At 42.2% G+C, this 25,950-nt stretch overlaps 1 protein-coding gene across 1 annotated transcript in view; it reads left to right on the top strand.

The window, feature by feature from the left end:
- Nucleotides 1-25,950, top strand: part of LOC128781606 (neuronal acetylcholine receptor subunit alpha-7-like) — a 56,989-nt gene that overhangs the window by 22,118 nt on the left and 8,921 nt on the right. The window contains exons 3-8 of the mRNA XM_053931287.1: nt 7,027-7,071; nt 8,744-8,853; nt 11,221-11,300; nt 12,471-12,638; nt 14,303-14,497; nt 15,796-15,882. Coding sequence (XP_053787262.1) covers nt 7,027-7,071; nt 8,744-8,853; nt 11,221-11,300; nt 12,471-12,638; nt 14,303-14,497; nt 15,796-15,882 — 685 coding nt within the window. The remainder of the gene's footprint in view (nt 1-7,026; nt 7,072-8,743; nt 8,854-11,220; nt 11,301-12,470; nt 12,639-14,302; nt 14,498-15,795; nt 15,883-25,950) is intronic.

The following is a 25,950-nucleotide window of genomic DNA, read 5'->3' as shown; positions in this document are numbered from 1 at the left end:
GGTTGGTCTCTGACATACAGGAAGCCAAGGCTTTCACAAGGAATACCTCCTGAGGACTTTTTATAACCATGCATTACACAGCCTAACGAATATGGCTGGCATCCCTGTGTTTGCTGGCTTCTCTGGCACAGTCCCTCTTTCAATGCTGTGCTTCTCTAAGTACAGGTTTTAAACTCTCCACTGTCACCACAAATAATTGCTCCTTGCTCAGGGGCTTGTAAGGGGAGGAGTGTGATCTGACAGGGGCCAAAACCTCCAATACTTAAAGTTCCTGTCCCAAAAGCAAGTGAACAGACTCTGCTGAAAGCAGCAGATAGAGATGCAATGGTACTGCCCCCAAACTGGGGGGAGAAGAATGCGGGTGGTTAAAGACAGTGGGACCACACAGCCTACACAGCCTACTACGCTGCCTTTGTAATAGCTGCTACACAGTGGAAAGACCAAAGGCAGATTGCACTTCTTGTCAACAGTGAAAGAACACATTCCTCTTCAAGACAGGAGGGAAGCCAAGGAGAAGCATGACCTCAAGGAGAAGCCAGTGGCATCAGATGGGAGTGTGATTCAAAATTATAAAACACTTATTAAGCATCACTTCCAACCATTCAGAGGAGGAAATCCTGAGCAACGAAAATGTCCAGCTATGAGCACTTGCCCAGATGTATCTTCATCTTGATGGGCAACAAAATACTCAGCAGGTGTTCTTTTGTTATTCCTCTGTATTTTTGTATTTCTCCCCAGTCTTTCACCTTAACCCTGGGCCCTCCTGTCTGATTTCCATCTTCCTCCTGAGGGTGCTTTGTTAAAGGGATTGAGATGAAGTATTTAAACTTAAGTTATCCCTACATAGTTGATGTTACAATGAAAAGGTTTATTTCAGGTTTTTAATGAGAGCCCTGAAATACAAAGGCTGCCCAACGATGCTTGAATGTTGCCAGGGCAACCTGAGCACTCCTCAAAATTACTGTGTCTGTGATCCTTCAATCATTCAATGCATTTGAGCTGAGTTTTAGATAATCAGCTGAAAATTGTGGGTGGATTGGTGGCTCAGCAATGGAAAGGAGTGCCTGTGCTGTTGTAGATTGAGCATACAAGCATTTGAAAGCTTGATCAATTCCTTTGGATATTTTGAATAAGATCCCACTCAAAGATCAGTGTCTCTGCTAACAAAACTTTCCAATTCTCCATGTTAATATTTTCATGTCACTTGACTGTTTCCCTTCTCATCTTCAGGTACAAAAACATTGGGAAAAAAAAATTAAAATTACCTGAAGTAGTACCAAAGTAGTTGCACATGACCACTGAGAGCTACCTGTTCAATTAGGGACTTTTCTGATCATTGTCTTGAAATAATTCAGTGGCTGATTCTACTCCCACTTCTGTGGCTCTGTGAGAGGGCAAGAATTATTGATTCCTGCTGATAACCTGGCAACAAATGCCTTGCTACATTGATGACATGTAATCATATGGTATGACAACTGAACCAGGAAGGGTTTTGGGTTTTTTTGTTCAGGTGATATGACCCAGGTAATTATGTGGCTAAGGGCAATTATATTTTATTTAGATGTTGACCTGGCAAGGGAGAATCTGTTGACAGGCAGTGGTGCACAATGCGGGCAGATGTACATACATTGTAAGCTTTGAATTTAGGCCAGGGAAAAGAAAACCAAACTAAAACATTCACATGTCACAGCATGTGCACTAGAACAAACCAAACTGTCACTTGACATGGGTCAAAGGTGGCTGTAGAAATAAGCAGATATCCAGGGCAGAGGATTAACTGGAGTCAGGCTAGAGATAGAAAGGGGAGAAAATGACCCAGATAAATCCAGGAAGGATTTAGAGAACAAGTGTTGCACTCACTAGTGACCACAGCTTTTCCAGCATTTTTAAATACTAGAAGCAAATTGTTTGTCTGAGCTGAGCACTTGCAAAACAGAACTGCCAAGAGAATGATGGAAAAGCACCTCTGGGAGCTGATCATTTTCAGCCTCACCCGGAATCTTTGCAGGGCTGCTTTTAATGCTTTACTACACAAAAAAATGGGAGCTGAGAGCTGGCCAATGCAGAGGGAAGGCCATCCCCAAGGCTGACAGTGCCAAGATAGGAATCTTGAACAGAAAAATCTGTGTGATAGATTATTCAAGTTTTCTCCTGGGAGGAAAGGCATCCTCTCAACTAACCTTTAAACTCCTCTGCATAAACCAGTGACAAAGAATGAGGGAACTGCCTCCAGCACTTCCCAAGCTCAATAATTACCGTTTAACTTAAGCAAAGCTAAGTGAGCGGTTATCTCCTGAGACAGAGAGCACACACATTCACCATGTTATTTGTTTGTGAGTGTCCATGTAACAGAAAAATACAGTCCCTTCTATGCCAAGGTATTTTAGAGGTGCGTACTGCACACAGGTCATGATGAAGATGGCAGGAGCTGTAATTCTTCTGCAGCCCTGGAAAGGCAAGGTAACCAGCCCACTGCAAAGGCCGAAGTATTTCCTTAGAGAATGCAAAGTTACGTGGCTCAATAGACCACCACAAAGATCGAAAGCTCCATAAACACCTCAGCTCTGAAATGCCTCTCACTCTAACCGGGGGTGGACTCAGACTCAAGGTTCCCATGGCCCTCATCTCCTCGGCAGCCCCAGCAGGCACTTTTTCCTTGGTTCCTCAGGGTCCTTCTCTAGAAAGAACTTAGCAGGAGAGCTGCACCTGGACAAATGCCTGCCCAGTGTAAAGTCAGCTTTGCTGCTTCTGCAAACCAGGTACTTCTGGAAAACTCAGATCCTTGTTTGGAAAATGTTTTGTTCTGCTGTGCAATGAGAAGGACCTATCAGGCTGCATCTGTTGACCAGGCCTACATATGGAAGCATTTTCTGTGTTTTGCCAAAATGTCAGATGCCATTTAAGAGCTCACCAGCCTAAAGGCAAGGATGGGAATAGTCTCTGAATGGCCAAGAAAACATCCTGAAGTGACTTTTTTTTTCATCCAAGCTAAGAGAGACATAAGCAGTCCAAAGCCCTAGTTAGACCTTGTGGTTTTGCTGCTATCTAAACACCAGACAAGGAAGACCATTGTCGCTCTCTAGATAAGCATTTCAGAACTCAAAACTGTAAGTGTTGCTTTGACTACAAAACATATCTAAGCACAGTAACCCTGTGAAAAGCAGGCAAAGCAGACCCATGACAGTAAATTTAATGCTACCTGAAATACCTGCCTGATGAATTGTTTGGAATCAAAGCTGATTAGCCAGATCATTAGTATCTGACACACAGATAAACAGATAAGGACAACTAACAGTTTTGTGAAATACAGAAGTCAGCCCGAGATATCTTCCTTTGCAAGCTGTCAAGTATAAACTTACTGTGCCAGAAAAAAATTAGTTTCCTTGTAAATCAGAGCCACATATGAAAGGCTCCTGATAGAAGGCATCTGATATGCTGGAAACACCCAGCCTCACAGATGTACATTGGATTTTAACACATTCCCGTAAGGTTTACATAGGTAGATGACAAAATGAGGAATGTTCCCTCTTCTCCTTCCCTGTAGGTTTCAGTATGGATGGGGAAAATCCTTAGTTTTTGTACAGCAACGGCATTGGCTGATTGTTGCTGACCAGCTTTTTAATCACGTTATTCAAGCTCTTTTAACACTACACAGAAAGTCTTGTTAGGAGGACATGTGCAGCTTACAAGTATAAAGCACTATTTGGTAACAACACAAAATATTGTTAATACGTGATGTGCAATTCAGATGACCATCATGATTGCCAGCCCTACAGGACACCTCAGGAGTCATTGGTGGCCAGGAATGCATCAGTCAGATGGGCTGATAGCTAGCCTCTGATGATCCCTGGGACACAACCGCTGTGTTTCTGGGTTGCTTTCATTTTACAGGTCAGTGGACACAGATAGCTCTGATGAGTCTCTCAATTACCAGCTCTGGGGTTATTCTTTACTTTAGAATTTTATTTTTCAAGGTGGTGTTTGAATCCTTCAGCATCTAAAAAACTTGTCTCAACAAGCACAGTCCTTTTCTTATTTTTATGCAGATTTTCTTACAATCCTTCAACCACAGCAACCAAGGGAACAAAAGGGGGTGCAGAAGGACCAGGCCTCTGGAGGTGGGTTGTAGTTTACATAGAGAGAGAAGTACATTTGCTGGAGCAGCCGAGAGGAGAAAGGGAAATGTATGATCAGTATAACAATATAAACTCACATCTGATTTTTGTGTGGCATCTCATAGCAGCAGAAGCAGTGCAGTCAGGTCTCAAAGGGGCTCAAGAGGAGGTAGTGTGGTAGAGAGTTTGGTGTGGATCACTATGGCAAAGACCTGTTTCATGTCTGAAGTTTACCTTTCCTGGAGACAGGAGCCTGGTGGCAGAGCCTAACTCTCGCCACAGTGCCAAAACAATCAGGAATCCTCCAGGTCAATGATGTCTCCTGTCCTGGTTTGACACGGAAGTGAAGTTTCTCGGGAAGTTTGGGTCAAACCACTCAGTGGTCAGGTTTGGATATTGGCACTTGGAGTGACCACTGAGGGCATGGACACACCTCTGAGAACACAGGGGGTTAAAAGCAAGAGCTCCTAGTGGAACTCTCTCTTTGCTTCTGGTCAGAGTGCTGTGCAGGCTCTCCCCTGCCCAGCCACAGGCTGGGTGGGGGAGGGGAAGCCATGTGGCCTGGGAGAGGTAGGCCAGGGGCTGAAGGACTGGAACCAGGTGGACCCTCTGCGGACGGAAGGGTGGAGAGAAACTGAGATGCTTTTGTCCCCCTGCCCCCCCAGAGGGAAAGATACAGAGAGCCTGATGGCACCTGGAATTTGCTGGTAGATGGGAAGGAGAAGTGGGGGGAAAAGTGCTCAGCCGTGGGAGTTGGAGTCCTGGGCAGAGATTTCAGCCATCCAGGGAGTCTGAGACTTTTAACCGTTTACTAGGAAATTAAAGTTTGCAAAATGTTACTCCTCCTCGATTTGAAAGAGAAGAGAGACAGTCCCCGGACTGTCTCCGGACCTGAGATGTTAGAAGAAGAAATTTTTAGGTGGGAGGAGATGATAGAGTAGCTTTTGGCTGGACTTTTCTTGTTAGCCATAGACTGAACCAATTCCTCCTGCAACAGAGACTGCATTTTTAGGGGGGTACAATGATGAGCCAAGAGACCTGCTTCAGTGACTACCAGCACAGGAATGGAGTGAACAGAGAAGAGTTGAGGAGGGTGTGGTGGTGCCCTCTGTCTTCAGGAAGAAGATGATCTCTGTTCTTGAGACCCTCGGCCCCAGGGGAGGAAGAAAATGTGGTCCCAAAATGAGAAACTGAACTATTGTTCTTTAGGTCCTTGGCAAAGCATCCTTAAAGGAGCCCTATGAGCAGTCTGTGCATGCACAATGGTGAGAGCACTGTACATGGAAAGGAGAGTGTCACACTGGCAGATTTTCTCCGGGCGGTGCCATGTGTGACATGGAAACACAAGAGGTGGCAACTGTGTTTCCTGGGGGTCTATGGTGCAAGAGAGACTCCCCTCTCCCTTGGTGGACTGAGTATTGATTACCTGAAGGGTGATGACTTGATTGAGGGTCCAAGTTGTGTCTCACTGTGGTTTGTTGGAGTTTGAGTGGGGGCAAGAGGAGTGTTTTGGAGGGTTTTCATTCTGAATTTAGTGTGTGTCTTTTATCATAGTAGTAGCTTAATAAAATTATTTTTCCTTTATTACTAAGCTTGAGCCTGCTCTGTTCTGCTCCCGATCGTGTCTCACAGCACTTATTGGGGAAGGTGCATTTTCATGGGGCCGCTGGCATTGTGCCAGTGTCAAACCATGACACTCCCTTTCTAGGTTGTGGTATTTCTGAAGCTGCAACAATCCAAATGTATGAAGAGGAGATCATGCTGCAAACAAGGTTCAGGAAGGGAAGAGAGGAGGAAAGGCAGAATGAATGTAGCTTGAGGTGAGCAGACCTCAAGCAGACCTCATTATTCGTGAATAAGGGAGTTTAGGTTTTTCTACCTTATTAGAGAGTAAGTACTGCAATAAGGACATGACCAGAGAGGGCATGCATGTCTGAGAAACTCTGTATAGTTTAAATGCCTACCAAGCAGCTTGCAATTGCAATGTCTCCCACCTGAAACGCTGCAGACAACCATGTAAGCTTCCTAGGGCACAGACACACACAGGGACAGCTGGGCATACAGTGAGCCAGTCCCTGTGAGCAGCACAGCCTCAGCTCCTGGGAAGTGCAGGGCCGTGGCTATGGTGGTGTTTGTGTACCTGTGTATCTGCACCACAGTGACTCTGCAGCCTTGCTTCTCTATCCCCAGGGTGCAGGGTCCTGCACCTGTAGAGTAACTGCAGAAAACTGGGCACCTTGTGACTCCCCAAAAAACTTGGTTACCAACTATGTGGTGAGAGCATCTTTGTGTCTAAGAGATTCTTCCCCATGGCCTCTGCATGCAGGAATGAACCTGCAGACTCCCGCTCTATGTAGGTGTTGTGTGAGCTCCCTCTCACACAGCATTTGTGTCCTTTTACCCAAGTGATAGCTTCTGCCCAAGGCCAGCCCTTTCTTTCCTTTAGCCAAAGCTAAGTTACATAGCAATGGCACTTGAAAAGGACAGTACTTCCAGCATTATTTCACCATTGCTTTGCAGTGGCAGCAAATACAACATAAAATCTCTCCAGCTGTGATATGCAGTGTGGTACAGGAGAACATCTTGTTTTGAGCAAGTAGCTAGAAGGTAAAACTTGGTAAGGAGTTAATCCCCAGAAAAATAAGAGAAATCATCTCTTACTTTCCTTTCTATTGTTGATCAGTTATGATAAACACAGGGAGTCTGTAGTTTAAAAGATAAGAAGAAGAGCCACTATTGTCTGGGCCAAATAGTGGTGCTCTAGTGAGCTCATAATCTACTCCATGGAGTTTGGTTTATGTACCCCAAAAGTCTGGATTCTCTAAAAGACACAGAAACTCTTCCATCTCTAATCAAACTGTTTCAATCCTTTTTATCCTGTCTTTTCTTCCCTCCCCTCTTTTGTTCAAAGGATGAGAAGAATCAGGTGTTGATCACCAATGCTTGGCTGCAGATGGTGAGTAACCTCTGTCAGTAAAGTAAAGAAACTCTAATTGAAAACTACTGAATGTGGTTTCTTAGCAGAAAAGCAAGACAGCTATTTTACAGCTCATGTATAATGCAATATAAGCAGGGATTTTGAGTCCTTTAAAATTTCCCTAGTGCACCTTTTAGAATAGAAAATTAAATTCAGGAGACTATACTAATCCTTTGGACAGACCTGTTGACCTTTTGAGCATGTTTTGGCAGTGGATGTAGTGATCTAGTAACAAACAGTCCAGCATTAGGGACTAAGCTAAGAAGAGTCATAGCTAAGAAGAGAATCTTCAAGAGGCTCAAGGCCCTCTCCATAACCAGTGATGGGGACTTACAAACGAGCCAAACACCCAGTAAGACAGGCACCTGCACTTGCCACTTCTGGGAAAATCCCATCTCTGCCTGAAATTAGGAGCCAGGGCATCTGTCCCTGAACATGGATGTGGTCACTAGACCACATGCAGACTACTCATAGGGGGTGGTGGATAGTCCAGGGACCACAGAGGGCCTGATGCTGCTTTGCTGCTGGCAGCACCCAGGCAGCTCTCTGGGATATTGTCTTCCCTCATGCTTTACAAACCTCTTACATAAACATTCCTCCTCCCTCTTCTGCAACCTGCTCCAGCTGAGGGTTCACCTGAATGCTCACACAGAATAAGCAAAACTTCACTAGGGGAAGGGACCTCCTTTGCAGGACGGAATTTCCTATCAGGTCTACCTGGCTGCCTATGGTGAGGGATACAGTGTTTCTTTTTTATGCTGCACAAACAAATCTCCTTAAGGGATTGTGGTCAGGAAAGAAGCAGTTCTTGAAGGAAAAACCAGTGGGAGACTTGAATGATTAAATTAATTCCACTTTGATTTTCACAGCCAAACACTATCTCATATTAATATGTTCAGCTGAGCAGGCTGGTTTTTCCTCAGCTACCTGCTGGGATTTGCAGCAGAAATTAGCATTTTTATATTGCAAAAGCTAACCCAGACAAACCTGTATGACTACAGGATTGTTAGGTCAGAGCCTGTGGGTGTCCTGTGCCTTGCAGAGATGTTCCACAGGTTCAGATGTTCCACTGATTAAGGTTTCCCTTGCAAGCCTCCCATTGAGCTTCATTGAAAGTCAGAAGGTTCTTCCCAAAAGCTGTTCCTGCACCTTTCCCAAATTAACTGTGTTGAGGTGGAGGAGATGGGATCAGAAACAGCCCCTTGGCATATGAAGTTCATTTGCCTACCTCTTATAGCAAGGTGGTTAGTAAAATAGTCACCCAACCTTTGTAATAGATTCAATTATTTCCACCCAATGGGGAGTCTCAGACCATGGTCCACCTACCACTAACTACCTTTTCAGAAAAACCACTTCAGAGCCAGCAGAGCTCATGGAGGTACCTACTGCCAGTGGTTCTGCCAGCCCACCAGGAAAGGTTTGGGATGTCTGACTTCTGGCCACAAGATGAAGAGCTAAACACTGTCTTCAGTAGTCACATTGTTGTTTCCTCAATATATGCCAGCCTTTCTTAATAATTAAAACCGAGCATTTAACTATTATCATACTGCGGCTTTTGCTATTGTCAAAATCTATTCTGTTCCATAATATTCCAAAGAACTTAGAGGACTTTTAAAAGCTCATATAATCTGATGTATGTGTTCGTCAACAGTCCTGGGTTGATGTTTACTTGTCTTGGGATCAATATGAATACCCAGGAGTGCAGAACTTGCGATTTCCTGCCGACCAGATTTGGGTACCAGACATTCTTCTGTATAACAGGTAAGCAAGATGTAAAATGGCTGGTAGGAAACTAGAAATATGTGCTGAAAATCAGCCATGCTTCACTGATACTATGGGCCTTTTGTCCTCTATGGATTTGGTCTCACTCTTAAGAGTAACAAAAACAAGCAAGTATCAGATAACAGATTTTTCTAATAGCCAGTCTATTCTTCCTTGCTGTAGTTCTGCAGATGTCTTCTTTAACTTTTTCTCAGTGAACACAGAGAGAAAACTATTACAGTCTTTTCAAAATTACCATATCTGCAGGAGAACTACTGTCCTATGTGTGTCATAGTGTTTCTGATTGAAGTAAACAAATGGATTTTCATCTCACTTTTGTTATCACATATTTTATAAACCTCTCTGTCATTCTTCTACTCTGAACATTCTCTAATCTGTTTTTCCCTCTACAGAGATGAATTTAGCTCTCTAGACAGCATTGCTGCAGTGTTGAATGAAGTGGAAACTTTCTAGACAGCTGTTTCCTTAATGCTTTCCAGGAGAAGGGGATTTGGTACTTATTTGTACTTTGTACTTTTGGACATGGGATTCTGGACTTATTTTTTGATCTAATGCAAACCCCAGATGTTATCATTCAGTTCTGCTGTCTTACTAGATTTTCCCTGTTATGTTTTTCTCTGACTGTTTGCAGGGTAATACTTTCTAATTACCTAGACTAAATTTCATTTTGTTAATTTCCAGAGTTCACCATGATCTATATTCCATTCTAAACCCTCATTACAAGATATCCAAGGGAGGCCTGGAAAGACCTAGAATGTTTAAGTGTTCTTCTTTATTTCAGCTTTGCTTCTTACTGTCTCTTTATTCCTTTTCAATCTCTAAAAAGGAGGCATACAGCTTGGTCCATATTACTATAGTTTATAAGAACATGCTGAAATTCAGATAGATACCAGCCTCCTCTTAGTATGAAAATTAGATTGATTTGATGCAGTTGGCCCTTCACAAATCTGTGCCAGATGTTTCACCCCATTTTCTTTGAAGTTAGGCTGATGTGTCTATAATTTCACCTTTAAAAGAAGTCAGAATTCTCTTTGATCTCCCTTAATTCACCATGCCCTTCCCTCTTCTCCACAAGCTCTCACAGATAATTGTTAATGCTTCGGAGGGTATTTCAGCCCATCCTTTCAGTTCTCAAGAGTAAATTTCATCAGCTCTGCTGAGTAGACTCTGTCTTATCTACATTTCCTTAACCTTTTCATCCCTGTTCTGCCATGGATTCCTGACACTGTGTGAGAATGAGTTGCAAAGAGTGAGGCACACAGGGTACAGGATACTGCAGCTTTCTTCACCCTGTTGTTTTTTTCCCTTCCTTTCCTCTTTTCCTTGTCCCTTTCTACTTAAAAAAACCCTTTTTGTTGTCTTTTATGTCTTTGATAATTATCACTCATTCTGGACTTAGGCTCTTCAGTGTCATCCTCTTTGTTTTGTGTTGGGGACAATACTGAGGACTGAGGACTCAAGACATGGATAAAGAGCATATCGGAAGAGTAATGGAGGCTCTGAATTTTTAAAATCTGGTTGAAAGACAGGGTATGTAGGATGGTGTAGTCATGCAATATAGACCTACACATAGCCACTACAGGAAAGGCTCTACAAGCCAGGGGATCCCTCTGTGGTTAATCTCTTCCTAAGAGACCCTCTGGAACCAGCCCCCAGACCTGCTTCTTTGAAGAACCATGTCCTTGTCTGGCTCATTACCCCTTTAATTTTCTCAGAATTGTTGTAATAGTAAAGAAATTCTCTTTTCTTGGTCCCTTTTGCTCTTGGAGTTTCAATGAATCTCCTCCTAAAGTCCCTAAAATAACTTCTCTCCAGTGGTTTCTTCCAATGCTAGAAGCAAGCTCTTGTCCTCTCTGCATCTCAGGAGACCGCAGAATTGTTATGTCAGACCACCATTGCAGTTACCATGTATCTGTTACAACAGATATCTGGGTAAGGTAACAGATAACCTGATTTATGTGGTGAGTTGCCTCATTTTGACAGGTGCCCTATAAAAGCCTCATTGTTGCAACTGTCCGGTTTTTGGATACAGCTAATGTAACACTTTTGCTTCTTTTCCTTCTGCCCTTTTTCTGAGACATGCAACACTCTGCCTCTCACTTCTTTGAGAACATTGCAGCATGCAAGCAGCCTGCCCAGGTGCAGGCTGACAGTAACTAGGAGGAACTGAGTTCCTCCTATCAAGAGTAGATACTTCAAGAATATTTATCAAGAGTAGATACTTCACCCAGATGTAGGAACTTAATTCAGCCAAAAGGTTATTTCTATGTTGACAGTTAAATCTTTACTCACACATCAGCTTGCTTTTTCTTTATTTTGCTCTGTTTTGTTTATACTGTGTTACAGTGCAGATGAAAGATTTGATGCAACATTTCACACAAATGTGCTGGTGAACTACTCTGGATCCTGCCAATATATTCCTCCAGGTAGGGCACAGAGAGTATTTGTTTACTTTTAATCAAGTAATTTCAAGCAGGTTTCCTTCATGAATGAAACCAAGGTGTTTAAAAGCCATCTGTGGAAATTTGCAACCAGTCTAATAATGGGACAGACCCACTAAGAAAATTTAAGTCCACTATCAGTGGCATTTACACTTTATGAAGTAGTAAAATGTTCTCCTGAGCAGTTTGTTCAGAACATTCAGAGTCGCACCTAAGGTGTTGTGCACCCTGTCATCATGTTTCATGTGTAGTCCTGCTAGGTCTCTGTTGTGTGGAGATGTGTGTGAGCAGAGGTGACCCCAAGAGCAGCACTCGCTCAGCATTGAAGCCCTTCTTGCCAGGCTAAGCCTAAAAATCCAGGTGAAAAGGCAAACCAGGATCGGTTTCAGCCAGTTGAGCCCTAGTCTCAGTCTCTTTTAATCTGTGCTGCTGATTCCATGACTGCATGGTCCAGCATCCAGGACTGACCAGCAAACACAGAGGCTATCCCACAGTTGCTCACTGTGGTGGACAAAAAATTCCTAGACTTTGTGTCATAGCATAGCACTGTCCCCAGGCAGGTCCATAGGGCCCAGTGGGGATCAGCAATGACTTCCCTGATGGCTGCTCCCCTGTTGTTCCCTACCCATTAGACCCCTTAAAACATCCCAGAACATGAACTAGGCACATCCAGAGTTAAATTCAAGGCTCAGTTACCACACAGATGATAAAGGCCAGCACTGAGCAAGGTTTAGGATAACAATGTGTTTTCAAAGGACTGTGGGTCTGAGGCATGGTCTGTCCAGGAACTCCTTTCAAAGAGCTGATTACAACACAGTAAGTCCCTGGGGTGTACTCTGCTCCTGTCACACCAAGCAGCACTGCCAGGGCCAGCTGGCATTGGGAAACAGGCTGGGCTGCTCCTGGATGGCCACAGTGTCCCAGGCAACCTACCTCAAGGATGCAGTGAGAGAGATCTTCACTAGTGGAGGAAGGGAGGTTGTTCCACTCATGGGAGCATCTTCCACCTGCATATCCACTTCCACTTGTTTGGTTACCCCATGACTGTATCAGACAGAATTTTTGAAGAGGAAACTTGGTCACAATCAGAGACCGATAAGGGTAAGATGAAATGCACCCTGCACATGTTTGATCGTGACTGATTTTTATCTACAGGCATTTTGAAGAGCACATGTTACATTGATGTCCGCTGGTTCCCCTTTGACGTGCAGAAGTGTGACTTGAAGTTTGGCTCCTGGACTCACAGTGGCTGGTTGATTGACCTGCAGATGCTTGAGGCTGATATTTCCAACTACATCTCAAATGGAGAATGGGATTTAGTGGGTAAATTGGGCAATCTACAATTTTTCAATAGTCTAATTTTCAAAGGCAAATTTCAAATATATAGAAATAATCAATCAATTGGACATGGAATACAGATATTAAAAATATAGATCTAAGAAGAAGTAAAAAAATAGAAAAAAAATCATATATCAGAGACAGCCTTTCAGCAACGTTCATTGAACTGTCTGAAAACACTGTTCTGAAGCAAATGCCTGCCACTGACTACATAAATGAACTACTACATAAACTACTAGTCCTGACACCTCTGAGCAGTTTGTCAGTACTAAACTTGGATGTGTCTCATGTAGGTGCGTGGAACACTAGTATCACATTTACTCTAACTCATCTGCAAAATCGATTGGTGTAAAAAGTATTTCAGCAACTCTTTTACATAAATGGATCTTCATCACCCAGAAAAGCATCAAAGTGTCTGCCAGTTCATAAAATGCACAGATTAGTATGTCTCTCTTCTATGCTTTGGAAGATACCAGTATTTTCAAAAGAACTTATGTCCAGAACTAGTTATTCAGAGAACTTCTAGTAAGTTATTTTGAACTAATTTATGTAGCTGTAAGTCACAAGCAATGTTACAGAAATTGATGGAACTTAGACAACTGCAAGGAGAGGTTACAAAAAGTACATTTTATCTTCTGATCTGGATATACAGACAAGGAAATCAGAACTGGGCCCAGCTGCATGCAGTATTTTTACCATTCAGGGCATCTGAGAAATTATATTCAGTTTTATGAGAAGCCAGAAGACTCCATAGTGAAGTCTTCTAAACTCCATCTATTTCAGAGCAATACTCCCTTCCAGTCCTCCTTTACAGTGGGTATTTTTGTCCAATAACTTTGCATATCTGATTAAGAGTTTGTGGTTTATCTGCCTTCAACCCTGACCGGGGAGAACAAAACAGGGACTTATTTAGCTCATACAGCAAAAGCATTAAATAGCACCTCAGGCAAGCCATGGCTATATCCTTTAAAAAAACATTTGCTGAGCCTCTGCCAAAATGCACACATTGTCATATCATCTATCAAAGGAGAAGTGAGGAATTTTGGCATGAAAAGTACAAGGTACTGACTTCTTCCAGCTCTCCTGACATTTCTAGTGCTCTTGCAGTCCCATCATGCAGCATATCAGGCAATGTGCTGCAGCGGGATCACCATGGGCAACCCTGCAGTACATCTGTATTGGACAGCTATGTCTCTTAACTTCAGATATGACAGACTTTGAGCTTAACTTGGCAACCTTTTTGAAAAGTAAGGCTGTCTGTTTTTTCTGACAAAAAAAGAGCAAATATATATAGAGAATCACAGAAAAGTAAGAAGTGACAAGTTGTCACGCAGAAACACTAGCACACTGCATGTGCTAGTGAATATCACATCAACAGTATGTTGCCATTCACAGAATGTAGAAACGCAGAATGCACATTGTTGAGGTTGTGATGCCCAGGACTGGTTTGTTCTGGCTCAGATGAGCTTTATTAGCTAAGCTAATAGGTTTGAATGACTCAGAAGGCATGAAAGTAAACCCTAGAAAACACAGAAGGTGAAACAAGAATAGCAGAGATGACACACATTTGCTCATAAACTTAGTCCAGTTCAGGGAGGCAACTAGAAATCCTGCACCTCTCTCCACTGCTCTGATCACCCTCTCTGTAGGTGTCCCAGGGAAGAGGAATGAGATGTACTATGAATGCTGCAAAGAACCATACCCAGATGTGACGTACACCATCATCATTCGTCGCCGCACCCTCTACTATGGCTTGAACTTACTCATTCCCTGTGTTCTCATATCTGGCTTAGCACTGCTTGTATTCCTTTTGCCAGCTGATTCAGGGGAGAAGATTTCTTTAGGTAAGTGCTAAAATATTCATTTATTTTATAAGCATCCTATGAAATAGGAAAATAAATACCTCATGGCACTATGGTGCTTGATGAAGAAAGATTTCAGTAGAAGAGCAATAGAAGTACTTCTTTGGTTACAGGAACGAGGATAACAGCTTTCTGTATGGCATTTACACATCCTCTGCTACACATATAATATCTTGTGGACTGAGAGGAAGCTGAACTTGTTGCTGGCACAGGTGGCAGTGATAATATTCTGTCATGCCTGTTGTTATCTACTTTAGTACATCTCAATGCATTTCACAGCTCATTGACTCTCTTTTTCAGATGGAACATACTAGGAAGCAAAGGGTGAAGGGCTGTGAAGGGCTGCCAAGCAGCAGCTTGGCACTGGATTTTCACCTTCAAAATTAGCTCCCAAACACCTAGCCATGTGTCCCCTGTGAGCACAGCCATGGAAGGGCGAAATGAGATTTACTGTTTGTTGTGTGTGTTGATAAAAATGGGAAGGGTCTCCTTCTAAGGGGAGATAGGGAAGAGCTGTAAATACACCAGATTGGGCCAGATGAGATCTTAAGAGTTAATTGTGCATGATTCTGTCTCAGGACAGGGACTTCTAAATCATATGAAGTGTCTTTGGTGGGACTTTTTTTTTGTTAAAAAAAGTATCTGAGCAGCCTGCCTTACAAGTAAAACACAGGCTATTGGGGGTACAATTGCTGTCTATGAAATATAGGATGGGGATACAGAAAAGAGTTATTTGAGCTGAAGTACAATGCTGACATAAAAATAGGAGCTAATGTTCATGCATTGACCTTTTGATTTCTCAGTATCAGGATGGTTAGATTTAGCAAAAGCCTTTCCAGATAGAATAAAGAGCTTCTTTTAAAACAGACTGCATGTCTTTGAGGGATGTTATATAATATGTGATAGCAAAACCTAGGCTGCTGTCTGTGCAAGTCTCTCCTAGCCCTTAACAACCATTTGAGCTTTGTGCAATGTTTTGGGAAAGCACTGTAGTTCACCAGTTTTGCAAGCTTTGTTTCACTCAGCAAAAAAGATTTCTCTGTTACTTTGAGAGAAGCAAGGGTTTGTGTGTATTAGAGAAAAGTGAAAGAGAGCGGATAGAGTTGCATCTAAAAACACTTGCACTTTGTGGAAGTTCTAATCTTCATTGACAGACATGAAGTCATGGGTTTGGCTTAGCTATATATCAGGACAATGCTATATTTAACAGCAAAGACATCAGAAGAGCAGCTGCAGAGTTCATTTTCCTCATTCTTCACAAATATATTAATTCCCTTCAGGTATTACTGTCCTTCTTTCCCTGACTGTATTCATGCTGCTTGTGGCTGAGATCATGCCTGCAACTTCTGACTCTGTCCCACTAATAGGTAAGTTGATTTTCACTGCTTTGTGCACCCTGTATGATGCCTCTCAAGAGCTGTTCAAAATCAATTTGAGGACTGACTGTCTTTGTTACTCCAGTTTTGTATTCAGCAATGTCAGGAATGTCAGCCTGGACCTCACCATGTGCATGTATGAAAAGGACCTACATGAGGTTACAGAAAGGCACCGGAAATATTAGATAAGCAGGTAACTGCAAGGATTGAGAGGACACAGAATCAACACTTCAGAAAATTAATTTTTCTTCTTCTGTATCACACCTCCTCCCTTCTATGACACAAATCCTTCCTGCCTTCCCTCTCAATCTGAAGAGCAAGTCAGGATACAGCAGTCAAAATTCAAGTATATCAATTGGAGCACTTTTAAAATGTACTGAAAACTGTGGAACAGATCATCATCTTGGGATTGTGGGCCAGACAGATACTGTTACAGCTTCTGTTTTTATAGGACCGCCCCTTTACCTTGGTCTCATGGGGCCTGATTGCAGGGCAGAGAAAATAAACCTGTCCTATTTTACAAAGTAAGAAAGAATGAACACTACCTGAAAGACCTGTAAGTACAAATCACAACTAAAGTACACGTTTAGACAGCAGATATGAACAAAATAGTCAACAATATATCTATGTGCTGATGGACCATGCACCCCACAACTGTATAATGAAAGCCTTAAAAAAGTTATATAATGGTTAGGACAAAAAAAAAAGCATTTACTCAGACAGCTTCATTATCTCTCTTCAAGGCTTTAAGACTAGGCCTGACTCTGAGGAAGGAGAATAAGCACGCAACAGTAAGGACAATGGCAGCCACAGGCAAGAGTTTCTGAAAGCTTCCAAAAAACTTACACATCTTAGTGAAAGTCAGCAGGACTCTTGGCTTTGAGTCATACAGGAACTTCCAAAAAAACTAATAAAATCTCTTTCTGAGCATATAGCTGGGACACAATGGAGACAGAAACAGTTCTAAGAGAAACTTGTATGCAGGGAGGAGACACAAGCCATCTTGACCTACTGTTGACATAACTTTGCTGCGTATAATACATAACAAATCCCATTTAGAATTTGTAAAGGGGTACACTTGCCTATGGCCAGTCCACTAGCTTTAACCTGAACAGTTTCTACTAATACAGTCTTCTATGATAGAAGGTAGGATTTGTACCAAGAAAAGCTATGAATAATTATGTATTTTTCTGGACTTTGATGTTGTAATAACAGACAATTTCTGCTTATCAGAGAATTCCTAAAGTTGCTGTAAATGATATCTACTACTCTCTCATTCTCTGCAAATATTTGAATTTGTTATTGAAGGCAATCATGTTGGTCAGACATGATTTATTCATATGAAACATTGGATGGCTATTCCCAGTCCCCACTTACTTCCTCATCTGTCCAGAAATATTCCCTGAGGACTTGCTGCCTGATTTACCCAGGGACAGAGTCAGAACTACAAAGCTCTTGTTCTCTGGATTGTCCTTTTGAGAGGTGGATGCAACATCTGTCTTTCTCCATCTCCTTGGTCTTGCAATGATCCCTTTAGGATTCTCAGTTATCCCATGGATTTGGGCAGGTTCAGATCTCATAATCAATCCATGAGTCCTTCCTTACCTATTGCTGGTCGTGTTCCTCATCCTTGAACTATCTCTAAACACAGAGATGTCAAAGATCTTGATGATGCAAACTGAGGCAAAGTATACACTCTCTTGTCCTTATCACTGTTCACTGTCACTAAATCATCCCCTACTTTCAGCAGCAAGTCTGTGTTTGCCTTGTTTAGCTGTTTGTATAGTGTTTGTGTAGTGATAGAAATTCTTCCTGTTGCCTTTGATTCCCACACCAGCCTCAATTAATGAGTTTTAAGATTTCTGACACCAGCCATAATTCCCAGATAATGCTTCCAAATTTTAATTTTGTAGCCTGTCTCTGCTTCCCACAACTCCATCTCTTCTCCACTGAAGCCCTACCATGAGTTCACAGTTTAGCCACATTCATCTACTGGTGTGCTTACCTATTTCTTCCATTTGGAGGCACTGTGCTTTAAGCCCTTGCAGTTTTCCTGTGCTGCTTTACTTTCAGAGCGTTCCCTGGTGAGATCCCAGCTACTAGTTCCCCCCAAAAATGACAAGTCTGTTCACCTGAAGTCCAAGGTCTATGCTCTGTTGTTTTTAGTCCTCACTCAATTGATGGTCCTGAGCTTCACTATTTCACAATAACTCCAGCCTAGGTTGCCACTGATTATTATGTTCCCGAACAGTTTTCATTGGTAGTGAAGCACAATGTGCACCCCTGCTGGTTATACATTATATATGTCCTACCTTCTCAGCAGTCATCAGGGTGGATCAAGCCCCTGATGGCAATGAGAGTTTGTGAGACAGAGGATTCCCTGAGTTGTTTTAAGAAGTCCCCATGTCCATTGTCTTTGGATGGTCGATTATGCACTTCCACCATAGAATCACTCCTTTTGGCCTCTTCACTGAAGCTGATCCACAAACTCTCCAGCAGCTCTCATCCATCCAGACAGAAACCCCTCACATCCAAATGGCTCCTTCATACAACTTTTCCTTAGGAGCTTCTGGTAGTGAGAAATGTCCCACAACATCTCAGTTTTCCAGTAACATTATTTTTTCACAGCTATGTGCAGAGTTTCAGTTGATCCTGCATATTCCTCAGACTTAATGCATTTTCTCACTCTGGAAGTGAGCTCTTCCACTTTGTTTCACCATTCTTGAAGTCTTTCTTGCTCTGACTACCCAATACCATTTTTTTCCATCCTTGCCTGCTACTTCTGCATTTACATTTGGGTTGTTATTTCCCTTCAACATTATTTCTAGTTTAAAACCTTGCCCCTCTCTTCTTGCTCCACTCCAAATTTGCAGGGAGACTGCTTATCCATTTGGCTTCTGCACCCAAACAGCCCTTTTTCAGTAAGTGCTCAAAGCTGGTCTGTGCCCTTTTATATTATCTTGAGTTCTGAAAACCTTATCCTTAGTCTAACAAAGTGACATAGCATCTTTTCCTCATAGTGATCTTACAGGTGATCTCACAAAGGATATTTTAGCTGCTGAATTGAATATGCCAGCTCATGGTCACAGTTTTTTTCAGAGTGATCTCTAGTTCAGTTAAAATCCTCAGAATTAATACGAAGAGAAGCAGTACATTTGGAAACCTCATTCCAGTTTTGAAGAATCAGCATGGTTAGCAGAAGGTCTCAGGAATAAACAAATCTTCCAAAGCATGTGATTTGTGAAGGATGCAGATAATTTGATCTTGGAGTAGAAAGATCCCTTGCTGATCTGCTGAAGAGTCACTGTTACTGGTCTTCGTGCATGTGGATGCAGAGATACTTTGAAAATGTGATTCCACATGCTTTAAAAATCTGCATTATATTTTTAGGGCCTGAGTTTTTAGAAACAAACATGCATCCATACCTCTCTGGGTCTGCATGCATTCTCACAGCCTTTGCTATTTCAAAGCCACTAATGTCTAACATGCTGTACTTTCTTCTCCTTCTGACCTTGGCTTTAACTACTGAACTCGAATAATATGGAAAAATATCACTGTTGGAGTGTCTTTATTGAGGTAGCAAAGGAGAACTGGTCTAACATGACACCAAGAAAAGTATTAGCTTTTGCAATCTGGAACATATTTACAGAGTAATGTGGAAATCATAAGTTAGTTCCTCTTAGTTAAGGGGAACCTCAAATTGTATTAATAACAAACAAAGCACCTATCAGATTAAATAATCAGAAGGATGCAAGTGGGACAAGACAGTTGCTTTTTTGTACCTTTGCAAAGTGGGTCACCCCTTCCTTGGTACGTGCACTTCGTTCTCTGTCTTTTTATAAAGCTACCCAAAGCAGAGAGTCTCTTGCTCCACACATCCAACTTCCCCAGATGAGAGATTCCCATTTTTCAGCAGCCTACCAACTATCATGTTAATATATGTTAAAACAGGTAAACTTCTTTTTCTGTAAAGAGCAAGTGATAAGACTTGGCCTAGGAAACAGTATCTGGCTGCTCAGTACCTTAGAGCACCAGAACCTTTCATAGAGGTTTTGTATGTTCCAGTTGGACAGGCTGGCCACCTGCTCTCACTCAGCTTTCTTGGGGTTTGCATCCACATCAGTAGCTCCTTGCCCAGCTGCATGTTGGCTTCCATCCTTCTCTAGCATACCCTCCCTTTTGGGGAAAAATTTTTTTTTCAAAGCCCAGTTTTCAACAGCACACATCTATGCAAGGAAAGGCACCACAATATTTCAAAAGTTGAATTCTGCCCTTCCACAGAGATGCCAATGAAAGGAGAAGGCCAAACCAGGGAACAATGTCTCTTTCTGTTTAAAACATTATTCACCCTTAGCATAGCAGTAAGTTCAACCATTTAAATCAAAAGAGTTGAAGGCCCATGACATCTACAAACACAACTGTTTGGCTAGAATCCAGCACATGTCAAATTTATGAACAAAGATTCTTTCTCTGCAGGGTACTGGAAGTCCCTCCTGGCACTTAAAGCCTCTAGAGTGTAGCTCTTAAAAGACTTTCAGACCATGGCTCTACAACAGCAACTGTGTCCTTAAACTTACCCTACTTACCCTTCCTACTGTAGCTTAATCATGGCTTGTGGGAAGTGTATCTTGCTGCAGTCGTCATTTTACTTGCTTTTAATTTTTCTCTTTAAAGTTACTTTTACCAAGAGTCCAGGAAACAGGAGTTCACTACTTAAAAGTATGTACAGAACTGTTGAGAACTCCAGATGTGCTACACAACTAAATTACTAGTCTGACTGTGCTAATCACTGGGTAAAATCATAAAGCCTGCGTGACACAGCTCAGGTATAACACTATTGTTTTTTCTCTTTCTAAAAACCTATGTAATTATGCAGATGTGTTTTGCACTATAAATGCCAGTAATTTCATGTGGACTTTGTGCACCTTCCAGTCCCTATTATCAAACTCATCCAGTGCATTACATAGGAAGATGTAACCATATCCCAGTGTGTTGATTTCCTGGTTCAGCAAATAAATCAAAATTAAACAAATATTGTTATTAACAAGTCCTGTTATTTTAATTAGAGCCTTTGTACAAGATCAGTTTCTGCCTTTTGAAATTAAAGGACTTGTAATTCGTCTGAAAACTATATTAGAGGTATTTAGCTCTACACTGTAAGGACTATTTTTTTTTATAATAACATTGTGATCTATGTTAGGTGAATGGTTGAAACCTATTATATTAGAGGTATTTTCCAACCTAAATGATTCTATTATTCTAGGTAAATAATAGTGGGCAAGGATCTGGTTTGGTAATGATTATATGACCATTTCTCAGGAAAGGATGAGTTCTTTCCTTAGGCAATAGATATACACCTGAATTCCTTTAAGTCTTCATATCCCTGATCTGTTTCATAAAACTGTGTTTTCTATCCTAAAGCAACCTTATAATTAAGACTAGGAAATCATGCATTAAGAAGTCACTAAGGAAAAAATTCATCAAAGTCAATACAGATTCCTAACTACCTTTCATTACTATCCTTTGGCTAGAGCCTCCTTAAGATTACACAGTTGGTGGTCATGTGGTCCCACATCCAGTGGTACCAAATAGAGCAGTGACCAGAATCAAATTTATCATGCACTGCTGTAGGAAAGTCTTCAATAATGCCTCAGGATAAGTTGCTACGTTGAACTCATAGACTTAAAAAAATTAATCTCCTAATGTAATACTTAGTTCCTACCAAAATCTGCCAGTTTTTCAGAAAGACAGATCAATCCACAGCCCATATTAAGTCAGACATGGCCAAAAGCCATTGGTCTGGAAAACTTAGGCCAAGCACAGTACACTGTCCTGACTATTCTTTTCCCCGGCCTGTAATATCACCTCCAGAGAGGCAAAACTTTCGGGGCAGCTTTTCTCTGTCGTATTTTGCTAAGCTACTCTGCTTTTTTAAAAATCACAACTTACTTACTGCTTAGGGCTCCATTATGATGATATTTTCCAGCTGTGTCCTCTCCTTGCTGTTCCTTACCATGCCTACGCCATTTCAGTAAGCACAAACACTTTGCACTGTAGTTAAGTACCTTTGCAGCAGATGCTTGGGGTGATTTCTTGCATTTAGCCATACAGCAAATGGGACTGGAAATTACTAGGACAGGGAAGCAATGTGGTGCTTTGTCACCTTCAGGAGTTACAGATTGTTTTAAGTTTTGAACATAAGGCATTAGTTGCTCTGACTAGAGAGAAAATTAGATTAATCCCTATTACATTTTTGTCATCTTACAGTATATTCTCAGTTGATTCCATCCCACTTTACTCTGTCCCTGTTTGAATTTTTGGAGTGCTTTTCTCCTATATCCTTTCATGGTCCTGCCTTGTACCTTGTCAGAATCAGGCCCCTACTCAATCTCTTTCATGAAACAGAAATTCTCATTCATGGCAGCTCTTACAGTTTCATTCCCCATGATCAGTGATGCTTTTCCCAAAGCCAAGAGTCTTGGATATTTTTTTTTTACAGAAAAATACAATCAAACTAAATAAGAGAACAGTTTTACTTTTCAAACTCCCATTTCTATTCTTCAAAAGCATGTGGAAGGAGAAGAGTTTCAAAACACAAGTACCATAATCGTATGTATTATGTATTTATTTGCTGTCTGTGTACAACAGTAAGTCATAAAGACATTTCTCCTCTATCTTTTGATTTTCTTGGTCTCTGAGTACCTCTGCCATTGTCGCGGCATCTGCCCAGCACCAGGCCTGGTCCCTACCATAGGAGAAAAGAAGAAGGGTGATTGTAAGCCCCTCTGCCGGTATCTGAGGTTTTCATCAACCTACACAGGCTTTAGTTCTCACCTGGACCATTTCCAGAAGGAGGAGCAGTAAATATCACATTCTGAGCTCAAAGAAGCACAAAGCATTCAGCCCTGAATGACTGAAATTACTGGACTTAGAGAGGCTCTAACCCACTTATTCATTTCACATGCAAAACCTGATGTTTTCTGAAAAGATAGAATAGAAATAGGAACACCAGTGGGAGACATCCAACATCCAACTTGATCAATGTGAATACTCGAGCACAACACTTTTCTCCTTCCCCTAGTATTTCACAGGAACAAGAAGACTGTGACTGGTCATAGTGCAGATACACTGTCTTTCTTGTGATTGAATATGTTAACAAATCAGGGTCAGATGATAACTGCTGGTATGATATGATATGATATGATATGATATGATATAATGATATCACTGTTCCATGACAAAATCAAGGTGAAACATCCATCTTAGCGATTCTGTTTTGTTTACCCTGTCCCTAATCAGTCCTTGAAGTTAATCCAGTTTCACTTCAGCAGTATGTCTTCCAAAATATCTCTAAAATAATCCTAAGGTGCTTCTCTAACATCAGATAATGACACAAAACATCCAAAAATGGTACTGAATGTTCTTCAAATTATTAATTGCAAATCACTGCTATCCGTTTGGTATAGGTGACATCAGAGTATGCCTGCAAAGAACAAATAGCTGGTCTCACTGACTTTTTAGAAGACCTTCTGACTATCTGTGGTTTTATTAGATCCATATTTGTTATGACAATGGCGCCTGATCATCTTCTGATTGTCCTGGGACAGATGATGACAACTCCTAGATGTTAAAACTGCTGTCCAGATAGTATGTCACATAATGCCTCTGGCAAAGAAAATGAAAAAAAATCAATTGTACAAGAGCAAATATTTCGTACTTCTTGAAGATCAGTCAAGCACCCAAACTAGCTGTTCTGCTCACTCATCTCTGCTGAAGAAAGCATCATATGGGTTTTAAAACCTATGAAGAGCATTTAGAAATGATCAGTACAGACCTCAGTATCCCTGAGGAATGTTGCTGTCTAAGTCAGGGATATTGAGGGGCTCCAAACACAGGTCTTCTGGTGCATTTTTCTGGCCTGTGGCAGCTACCACAGGCAGAGTGTAAATGAGCTACTTCCTCTCCAGATGGTGTCAGACACCTCCAAGCTCTGCCTCAGAGCTGGTGAATTATCAGCAACCAGATCCCTGGTCTTTCACATACACCCTGATCTGGGATTGCTGTTCCTGATACTTACCACAGTGAAGGGAACTGTTAAAGATTCCAAGCTAATCTAGTAACTAGGAGTTACAAGTAGGACACAGAGGGATGTTTAGTGGGAGTTGTTAAGCATTTTCCTCCTGCAGTTTAAGTGAGAGTGGCTGAGCTTCTTTGTAAAATCAGATTTGCCTTTACCTCTACCAACAGACACATGGGTGTAGGACTTTGAGAGAGCAGCAGCTTCAAAGCACTAAATGAATAAAAAGGATTTAGAATGGTTCCTAAAATACTGCCAGAAAGGTCTGGTGGCTAGGCCAAGGCTGTTCCTTGGGAGACCAAAGCTCATTACTTGTCCCCTCCATGCCCCATCTCACAGGACAGCATTCTGTTTCTGTGCTCAGCAACATCAGTGGAGACCCAGAAATAGAGTTTGCTAATTCAGGGCAGTGTGGGGCTAGGGTAGAATGAATGAAGATTGAAGTCCTGTGGCTCCAAAGGAAGTATTATCCATGAGCATTGTAGCTTGATCCTTTCAGCAGCAAGGCTTCTCTGGTCACAGGGTTGCTGGAGAAGGCTGAGTCATAGTCATAACCAGAGAGGATGCCAGAAGTGATGTTGCATTCCACTGTGGGGAACAGCGAAGATTTCTTTTAATAATGGATGGTTAGGAACTAAATTAAGCCAAACGAGGCAAACATTGTGTCTGAGAACCATTTATTGGTAACAAAAATACAAAATAAAAAAGATTTACTTGACTGAAGAGGGCTAGAGAAGACAGATTAAGAGGAAGAATAATGGGAGGGAGGGAGAGAGAGAGGAGACAGAGGAAAAAAGAGGGTGTTACCTCCACAGATTGGGGAGTGCCCTTAATGTCCCGAGGTGGGGCTGCACACGCTACCTGCCTGTGGACAGCTCCTGCAGCGGCAGGACACAAGGTGAGGGAGGATCCAGCAGGAGGTCCAGAAGTCTGGACAGGGTTGCAGCGAAAATCGCAGTGGTGGGCAGGCTTGGTTGGATGCAGGTGGCCCAGGCGGGACACACAGGTTAAGCAGGAAAGGAAGGCAGGACAGATGTGTGGGTTAGCAAGAGCTGCAAGGGTGGGAGAGCCAAAAGGTCAGCTGGGGCCAGGGCAAAAGTGTAAGCCTCAAGAAATCCCCAAAAAGACAAAAGGCAAAGGACAGAACAGACCCCAAAGAGCCACCAAGGCTTATGATGCAGTTACTTTTTATGCCTCCAGATCCTGCTGAAGTCTGCCTGCTGACAGGAGACCATTGGCCCAGTCCGATGTCTCAGTGCAGTCCATTGGCAGAGACCTTTTGCTGTTGATCGCAGTGTCTCTGGGGTACAGGGTCTTCAGTGTTCCCCTGCTGACTGCCTGTCCCATGTGGGACATGAACTGGTGGCCAGGCAAAGTCTCCTCAGAGACAAGGCTTTCCTCCATCTTCTCGTGGCTGTCTCCTGGACATAGCACATGTACAACCCCTCCCCTGCATGCCTCTGACAACCATTGCTGAGACATAACAAAACTGAATTGGCTTCTCACGGGTGAACAGGGACAGCAGCCCTTGCAGCTGTGACCAAGTGATGGGTTTGACCTTGCTGGTGCAAGGTTAAAAGACTGTCAGGAACAGAAATGAGCAGACTGGAAGATTAGGCCATGCTTTTAAGGAGGTTCACGGAGGACAGCACAGAAGTTCTCCTCAACAGTTCTCCTGCTGCAGTATGACTATGTTTTTCTGCTGCCAGGAAGGAGAGGATGTAGGATTAAACCTTTAGAAGAAAAGATCAGAAAATGCTGAGTAAGTAAAGATATAATTTCAGAGCCATATTAATGCTTTTTCTCCTCAAGCCAGGTCTTATAAGCTCTCAGAGATAAGCATTATAACCTTGATAGCTCAGCTACCTCAGGTGGCATAAAAGAAGCAGGATGGCTCCTGTGACAGTGTTGGAAACAAAAAGTTTTAATAAAAGGCAAAATAAAAAAGCTCTTTACAGAGAAAAACCAAGCCAGGGCAAGAG

Source organism: Vidua chalybeata, chromosome Z (genome assembly GCF_026979565.1).
Source record: "Vidua chalybeata isolate OUT-0048 chromosome Z, bVidCha1 merged haplotype, whole genome shotgun sequence".
NCBI lineage: Eukaryota > Metazoa > Chordata > Aves > Passeriformes > Viduidae > Vidua > Vidua chalybeata.
Note: the sequence above shows the minus strand (reverse complement) of the source record. Positions and strands in the feature narration are given on the sequence as shown.